Genomic DNA, 9,148 nt, shown 5'->3' with positions numbered 1-9,148 from the left:
GAAACTTTTTGGAATGTGAGTCTCCTGCAACCTAGGTGACTGCACTAACCACTGAACTAAAAATTGAAGGATGAGGGTGGTGACACTAGCACCACCTCATCCTCCTTCTGGCCCTTTTGACTATTCATGTCAAACTAGCACATAGTTTTTGGTCAACCAAAACTGCATTTTTTGTCAAATAACTATGTCTAAACATTTTACACAGCTCTACTATAGTTTACTTTGGGTACAGGAACCATGTTGTTTTGTCTTTGAAACTGGGGTGTTTAATTTATTCCCAATCATGGGAATTTGGTACTCTCATTAGATAATATTCATCATAAGTGATTTAGGTAGAAGAGGAAGGCATTGGCCTACAGGTGAAAAAAAGCAGTAATTAGAAGAATACCTCTGACATTTAGAGAATGGATTTGGGCAATGCTTAAAAACAGAATTAAGTCAGAAAACAGAAAAAGGGCATAACCATTCAATACTTGAAAGTGGAAGTCAAGAAAAACAAACTGGAAATGAAATATAAATTTAACAAGGGGTAACTAACCACTGGAGATTACTGAGGGATGTAAATTCTCCATCACTTGGCATCTTTAAATCAAGATGTAACGTCTTTCCAAAATATATATCTTAGTTCAATGTTTGTCAACCAACGAATCATGAAAGGCCATCAAGAGGGTTGAGAGGACTGAATTTATTACCATCTAAAGCAATGAAAATTTCTCACCCAAACTTATCTTTCAAGGTCAAATATGTCAACCTCCTGAAATACATACAAATTGGCTTATCAGTTCTAGGAAGGCTTTTTTGTTTACTCCTTTATAATAGATGTAAGGGGTCATGAAAATGTATAAGGGGTCCCCCAACTCAAAAAGGTGAGAGTACTTTAGTTTAACCACAAGTTAATGGGATCAGTGTTACAAACACTGGGTGAAATGCTATGGCCTGTGTTAGTCATTATGATGGTCTAGATATGCAAATCAGACTAGATTATCATCATGATTCCTTCTGGCTTTACACTCTATACTGCTATTGCCTATGACAGGCTGTGTGCATTAAGTAGCAGTTGTACTGCATTTCTTTCCTGGAAGTGTAAAGATTACTTTTGTGAAAAAGGTTACATGATTTAAAATATCAGTTTATAAAAATGGTTAGACATAATTTGTACTCATAAATTTGTACTTAACTGCATGGTTGTTTCTTTAGCATTAACATTTCCTTCTGACAAGTCTTTGGATATTCTAGGAAGGCTTACTGCTTCCATTTTCATTTCTACAAGTGAAATGATGGTGTAAACACTTTTTTGCTTGTCTTTCTTTTAAAGCTAGGCTCAGACTATTGAACTTATGTTGTATACACTAAAGTTACCACCTTTGTTTTTACAAAAACAGCAATTTATTAAATTCATAAAGCCATTTGTATCTTATATATCCAATTACAAATATCTTAATGTTTATAAAAATAAAAGTAAACATTTTGACGAAGAGTGTATATTGATTACATTGTGTATCCAGGAAGTCTGTTTACTACTAGTTCACTGATGTGCTTATATTGATTAGGAATACTCAGTGTCCCAAAGTCATCATCATCATCTTCCTTGTCTGATGTATTGTTTTCCACATCACTAAGTTCAAGATCAGACATGTTGGATGGCAAGTAGGAGCTAACTTGAGATGTCCTCAGTGACTGGCTCTTTTCCAAAGAGGTTTGGCCCTTTACTACACTATTCATATCAGAATTAGTTTGTTTACTCTTCACCTCAGGGGCCTGGAAAATATTTTGGTCAATTTTGCTATCTTCTTCCTTGATATGTGGAGCTAACTCCTGCTTATCTAATGAACCTGCAGGAGAAGAGGAGTCACTAATGGATACACTGACAGCCGCACCTGTACTCTGTTTTTTTGCTTTTAAATCATAGGTTCTTTTAAGAGAATGGACTGGAGATGCAGCTGAAGGAACTGGTAGAGGAGCTGAAATACTTTCAGTTCTCTGACTTTTTTCAGAAAGTCTGGACTTCTTGGATTCTGAATCCATGTCTGAGCAAGCTTGCTTTGGGCTTACCAATGCAGGCTCTGGGCTGCTATCAAGAGTTTCTGAGCCTCTGCCCGTATTGTCAGCACTGGTGAAATCTTCTGAATAGCCTGTGTTCTCAGGGCTGCCAACAAAGTCATCTGAATACCTGAGTTCAGGGTTACTTTCAAAACTGTTTTTTGGGACTGAGTGATAATCACCTAATGTGGAAGCATTATAGTCATCCATGTCTTTGTCATGAATAAATTGTACTGTTTCCTCATCTACTTTATTTCTCTTTGCATCAGCATCCTGTGTGAAAGCTCTTGGCAGGTGGACTTTCACATCCTTTACTTTGTAAGAGGTTTTAATTGTAGTTCCTTCCAGTGAAGAGTTTGTATTCACTTCATACGGATTCTCTTCCTTTGTGCTTTCTTCATGATTCTTTGGCCTATTGTGAGCAGCATGTTTTTGTAGATTAGAAATATCTTCCGTTTTAATGGTAGAGTAATCTTTTTCAATGCTACGTTGTATTAAAGTCTCAATATTTTCATGAAGCTGAATATTTTGTTCTGAAATTCCTCCCCTGGCAGGATGCCTGTAAGACATCAGATGCTGATCAGCAGGGTTTCTGAATAGTTTCCCTCTGGACAAAGAGCCTTTGCCTTTCTTTTCCCTCAGCATCTCTACTTGCCTTTTTCTATATTGTTCTCTCCTTTCATGAAGTATTAACATATCTGGATTGGTCTGCTGTAATCGTAACCTTAGTGTATTTGTAAGTCCATAAAACAGTTTTTTTCTTGGAGGTGTTTTCTCTTTGGTTCCACTCTTCTTTTCAAAATTATTGTTTCCTGATGCTGCAGCTTTCTTGGTTCCTTTACCAGCCCCAGTCTCTCGTAAGGAAGAACCAACCAATTTAGAAAACTCCTGCTGACTTCTTTTGACTCTTTCACTGGGGTTAAGAAATGTTTCCTTGTCCTTTCCCGCCAGCCATCTGCTTTTAGCAAGAGGTCTTGAGGGCTTGACATCGTCTTCTACTTCTCGATATAGCCAGGCCAGCTGAGGGTGAACAGCAGAAGGTCCCAGTTGCAGGGGCTGATTGGTCAGCAGGGACAGTTCTACCAACAAAGCATTGATCAGAGGCAGCTCTCTGAGAGCATCTCTGAGCAGCTGAGCACTACCCAGTGACTGGGCCAGGGAACTAGAAGCCTGACCTCTGTCTGGACAAGCTTCCTGCAATGGTACTAGGGGTACACGTGGGATCTGCTCCTGCGGTGCCTGAGGCTGAGCAACTACCACCTTCCCAGGGGGCTGCGGTGGTGGGGGCTCTGGGGGCAGGTGGCTGTAATACAAGGGGGGAGGGCAGAAGACGGTTGCTTCTATCTCCAGCTCCCTCACCTCCTCCCCACTTGGTGGATGGGTCTGGCCAGTGGGGGATGAGGCTTGGCCGTTGTGCGCAGGCTCCAGCTCCCCAACCTCGTCCCTGTCCTGCGGCTTCCTCTGGCTGCCGATAGACGTGCAGCACCTACTGTGACCAGACCCCTGCTCCCCCGGAGTCCCCTGCGGCCTGGGCCCCCTCTTGCCCATGGTATCCGGGGAGCAGGTGGGGCTCAGTGGCGGCGCTCCCCCGGCCACCTCCTGCTCCAGGCCTGCAGGCAGGTGCCCCAGCAAGGCCGGCCCCAGGCTGCTGAGGCGGTAGCCCAGGGCCAGCTCCCCAACCCGCTCCCCCATGAGGTCCCGCAGGGGGTAACGGCCCCTGCGGCCCCGGGAGTCGGGCGCCGCCCCGCCCTGCGGCGGCCGCAGCAGCTCCTCGGCGGCCGGGGCCAGGGAGACACAGCAGCTGCCGAGCAGCCGGGCCGGGCCGGGCCCCGGGGGCAGCGCCAGCAGCAGCGCGTAGAGCGGGGCGCGGCGGAGCAGGCCCCGCAGGGGGCCCGGGCCCAGGCGGAAGAGGCAGGACTTGCCCCGGCCGAAGGGCACGAGCCGCCCCGGCGGGCAGCCCGGCTCGGGCGGGCGCACCAGCAGGGTGGGGAAGTCCAGCAGCCGCAGCGCCACGGCCGGGCGCAGGGGCCCGCGCGGGGGCAGCAGCCGCGGCTCCACCCGCACCCACTCCACCAGCAGCTCCAGCGAGAAGAGGCCCTCGCGCGCGCCGCCCTCCTCCTCCTCCTCCTCCTCCTCCATCCCCCAGCGTCCGCGAGCGCAACAGCGGCGCGCGGGGGTCTCCGCGCCGCCGCGGTCAGGTCAGGCTCTCGCGAGAATTGTTGGTGGGATGGGGTTGGTGAAGTCTCGAGGGGATAAATTAAGTTCTCGCGAGAGGAGCGCGGCGGCTCACGGATTGCGTATGGGAGCGGCACAGGAAGTTAACGCGACAAAATCTGTCAGCCACCGCAAGACCTCGCAAAGCCCCTTGGGAGTTGTAGTCTCGGCCCTTGTGCTGGCGCGGGAGAAACCTCCTAGTGGTGACGCTGCAGCACCCTCGTGCCTGTCCCCTAGGGCTGTTCGCCTGGCTGCTGCTGACCCCGCCACTAGGGCTGCAGGGAAGGGCAAGCAACACGGGGCGGGGCTGGGGCTGGGGCTTATGAGGCTCAGGCCCCAGACCTACAGGGGGTAGCACCCAGCTAGGGTCACCAGATGTTCTGATTTTATAGGGACAGTCCCAATATTTGGGGCTTTTTTTTTATATGGGGTCCTATTACCCTCCACCCCTGTCCTGATTTTTTGCACTTGCTATCCGGTCACCCCATACCCAGCCCTGGAGTGACATGTGCCCATCCACTGTCACTGCACATGCTCCAGGGGCTCCCTCATCCCTGCCTCCCTGTGTGCTGCCTGGGCCTAACAGTGCGGGAGGAACATGACCGAGTGACTTGGCGGGATGCCTGCCATTTAGATACGGGATTCGCAAAACTGTGTGCAGCTTTCCTGAGGAATAAAAGTTATTGTATCAGCTGTAAATGCCATCTATACATTTTTAATATGTTCCTCCCTGTAGTATCAGAGCGCCATGTACACCCATTGAAAAATACCAGTCTGAATTCTCTTCTCATGTAAATTAGGAGCAACTGTAAATTACTTGAGCTGTACCAGTGTAAAAACTGATGTGAGATAAGAATCATGCTCGGCATCTTATAGCCAGAGCATTATGTGCCTTTGAACCTTTCTTATCCCCCTCTTCCATTTTAAACCAGTCTCATTGCCACTGATAGAAAAAAAATGCTATCAGTGAGGCGCTTACTTTTTGAAGACTATTTTGTTCAATTAAAATCACTGTAAAATAATATGACCTAGATTGATGGCATTCAATTAAAGTTACAGAATACTGTTAGCATTTGCCAGCAGGGAACTAGCTAACGGAAAAGAAAACTAATTCCTCCCTTCCTTTGTTCTGCTCTATTCCTTCCTTTCTCTTTCCTTTGCCAACAATCACAATCACCCATCTTAAAAAAGAAAAAAGGAAATTTTGTGAGGCAGGATACTGACCTTCCACTTAGCCAGCACTGAAGGCTAGAATCACCATGCTTTAGGAATCCAACTCTTAATTTTCAGCCAAATACACTTTGTCTTCATTAGGTATTTTGCCTGAGTAAAGAGTTATGGATATGATCCTTTATTTGTGATGGATTGAATGGGAAACAATGGGCAACAAGAAATCTGCAGTACAACTCTGCTAGTATTCTGTTAATGCCATTGAACAGGCATTATCTTTGAGACAAAACAAAATGGCAATCTGTCCACCTCTTTAAATGAGTTGGAGGAAATAAAAATACTTAGCAATTTACAAACAACTCTCAGAATACCCCAGCGGGGGTACATGGGTAGGGATCTGCATTTTACAGATGGGCAAACTGACACTGAGGTTGTAGTCCTAAATTTCAACGTTAGTGGAGACTTCTGAAAATGCCCAACCTGTGAATCTAGGGCCAAATTAATCCTTGGTGTAACTCCATTGAAGTTAGTAGTTAAACCATGGATGAATTTTACATCTGTCACCTGATTTTCAGATGCTGAGCACCCACAGGTCCCACTGATTTCACTGAGAGTTGCAGATGTCCAACACCTCTGAAAATCAGTCCCAATGTGTCTCAGGATGGAACGCAAATATGGAAGCACACAAAATTAGTGGATACATCTGAAAATGTGACTTGGCCAAGATCAGACTGTAAAGCAGTAGTAAAACAAGGATTAGAACAGCAAAGGTTTTTTTTAAAATGGCTCCCAGTCCCACAATCAGTTGACAGGAACATGCTGCCTCCCTTGAAATCCATGTGAAAATGATTGCTGTAGTATTTACAACAATTTGGGGGGGGAAATGATAAAACTTCTGTCCCACACATCATTATTTCTAATGAGCAACATCACAGGAAAACTTATGGTACTATTTGTTTCAGGTACTAAGACAGAAGCATTCTGCAAAGAGCTATTTAAGAAAAAAAATCATACAGCAGGGAGGCTGGATTCAGGAATCCAGCAGAAGCTGTAAATGAAACTACATGGGTAACAGGCAGTGTTTTACATTTTTTTCCCATTCAGGTGGATGCAAATAGTTCAAGTAAGATATGGCCAAATCAGATGACAAATGGAAGTACATAAGAAACAAAACCACACTTTTTTTTCAGTCTGAATTATTTTTTCTCCCTCTGAAATTAGCACTTTCATTCATCAGTTTCTTCTTAGGCATCTCAGATTGCTAGCTTTGACGTTGTAGAGGGGCTTTGCTGAGTTCACCCCACAGCCCCGCTGAGGGACGATCCCACCGCCTCGCTCTACTTCGCCGTCAGTCCGGGCTCTGCGGCAGTATGGGACGGCAAGCACACGGTTAGGGGCTCAGACCTTTAAGCAGGAGCTGAGTCAATAGTCAATAGCAGCCCAGGCCCTAGGTCAGGGCGGGGCAGCAAGCAAACAGTCAGGGACTAAGGCCCTTAAGCAGGAGCTGAGTCAATAGTTCAAATTGTCCTAGCCTCTCCAGGCCAGGAAAAGGACAAGGGGGAGTCTGTCACCCAAGGAGTGGGTGGCAGGGGGGACGCAGGCCCTCCCTCTCCACTGCATCCCAGCCTGGGGTCCTAGCAGCGGCAAAGACTCGCTGCTGTCAGTGGGGATCCTGGCCGCAACACACTGACACAGGTTCCGGCAGTGCTGCAGCCAGACTGGGGTCGGCTGCCCCCGGGCTATTTCCTCACTCCCCCTTGTAGGGTACCTGGGTCATGCTAGCGTCCTCAGCGGTCTCGAACACCATCGGCTCCTCGGGGTACGCAGCGAAGGGCAGGCTCGGCTCCTCCTCGGGGTAGCTGGCACGGGGCAGGCCCGTCCAGTCCTCAGGGTACCGAGCAAGGGGTAGGCTCGGCTGGCCCGGTGCGACCGGCTGGCCGGGGCCTGCTGTTGTCTCCCAAGAGGGAGCTTGGTCACAAACATCTGGTCTCTCCGGTGGCTGGTTCTCCACTGAGCTCTGCCGGTGAGCTTTTATACTTCCGGGTCGGCGCCGTGACCGCTGACAGGCGGGCGCAGGACCCAGTGGCTCCGCCCACCTTGGTGTTAGGGGCGGTTCGTCCCTCAGCAGGGCTGTGGGGTATCCCACCGCCTCACTACAGACCTCAAATAGATGAATTTTGAGAGAGTAGTGAAAAAAATCCAGACTTGCTAGTTAGACTTACATTGAGTGTTTGGATGTGGGTTCTTTCAAATCCTGAAGAAAGACAGTTGTGGATTGTAGTTAAGAACTGCTCCTTTAGCAATGCCAAATCCATGTTCTGGAAGGAGAAAGACTACTCCAGTCAGAAGATATGAAGCTGCTTAATGGACGAGAAAGGGCAAAATGGATGAGACAAGACACTGGTCTTCCACTTAGCCAGCACTGCAGGCTGAAGCTAGAATTACCATCCTAACATGACATATTATTTGGTTGCCTATCAGTTCTCCCTTTTTGTAGCTGGTCCTCATTTCTTGGAGGGTCTTCAATTCTTTCTGAGAAGCTGGGAGGTTGGGGAAATTATGTTTGGAAACTTTCACTTAACTTTTGTTGCAGTGTGAGTTATTAACCCTTCTTTCCCAGGACTAACAGCATAGAGAACTGGCTCTAGACACTCACCAGCTTTTGGTTTAAATAATTATTTAAAGGATACAAGAAAAGTGTTAAAGGTCTCCTTCAGAGAGAGTAATGTTTTTAAGTCTTTAGATTTATTGACCACCCTGCAAGTGATTGATTCTTTGGTCAGACACCACTTTATAAATTAAGAGGTCTAAGATTTGGAAAGAGATCCTGAAAAACATTAATTACATGGTCCTACAGATAGAAGATGCTTATTTTGGTGACCAAGGCAATTACAAAATGTTCTGAACATGAGAGGCTGTGGCAATTCATTCATCTTCCAACAATCTCTCTTGTTTTATTACATATAAAATAATCTTCCCAGTCCTGGGCCTAGATGATGGCATTTGGAATTTGTACAAATATTTAGCTTGACAGCATTCATACTCAGAAAGAGGTCAGTCAATCTGTTGGAATATACAATTGTAACAATAAGAGCAATTCTTGAAATACTGTAGCTTACAGTAAGTTCAAAGAAGTCTTATTTGGTCCTTTCTCAGCCACTGTGTTGAAACATCCACTTGTCAAGTTAGTGAAGTGCAAAAAGAAATTCAGAAATTCATGTGGCAGCCTTCAATAACCCCCTCTCAGAACCTATCAGCATTCATCTTCTTCAATTCAAGAGAATACAGAGTTGTAAATTACAAGGGTAAAGCAGAGGGTCAGAGCAACAATCCTCAGAATTCCCTCTTGGAGAGTCCAGGAAGGGTTTACAACAGTAGCTAATTCAGGTGGGATTGTGAAATTGCTTTAAGAATTACTCTCTGTGTGTGTATGTATGGGCGGTGGGTATCTCAGGCCAAGGGAGGCTAAGACTCCCCAAACAGCCAGGAGCCCATGCTCAGCCCCAAGGCCCCCTCCTGCCTCCCGCTCTTCCTCCTTGGCCCCAGCCCAGGCTGCTTTTCTTCCCCGAAGAGGGCTGGGGCTAGGGTGGGCCAGCTGGCGGCCCAGGACTCGGGGCATCTGGGGCTGGTACTGGGGCTGGCTGGCCAGCGCTCCGATGCTGGGGCTAGCTGACGCTGGGGTGGCCCAGCTGGGGTGGGGTGGTCAATGGTCTGGGCTGGCTGG

General features: G+C 47.1%; 1 protein-coding gene across 1 annotated transcript; it reads right to left on the bottom strand.

Moving 5' to 3' along the window:
• Positions 1-1,156: 1,156 nt before the first annotated feature.
• On the bottom strand, positions 1,157-4,179 carry MAP10 (microtubule associated protein 10). The gene has a single exon (XM_045010313.1). It carries the CDS (start codon positions 4,177-4,179, stop codon positions 1,489-1,491), a length of 2,691 nt encoding a protein of 896 aa, XP_044866248.1. The 3' UTR covers positions 1,157-1,488.
• Positions 4,180-9,148: the final 4,969 nt, after the last annotated feature.

This window comes from Mauremys mutica, chromosome 3 (assembly GCF_020497125.1).
Source record: "Mauremys mutica isolate MM-2020 ecotype Southern chromosome 3, ASM2049712v1, whole genome shotgun sequence".
Classification (NCBI taxonomy): Eukaryota; Metazoa; Chordata; order Testudines; family Geoemydidae; genus Mauremys; species Mauremys mutica.
This window is presented reverse-complemented; position numbering and strand designations above follow the sequence as displayed.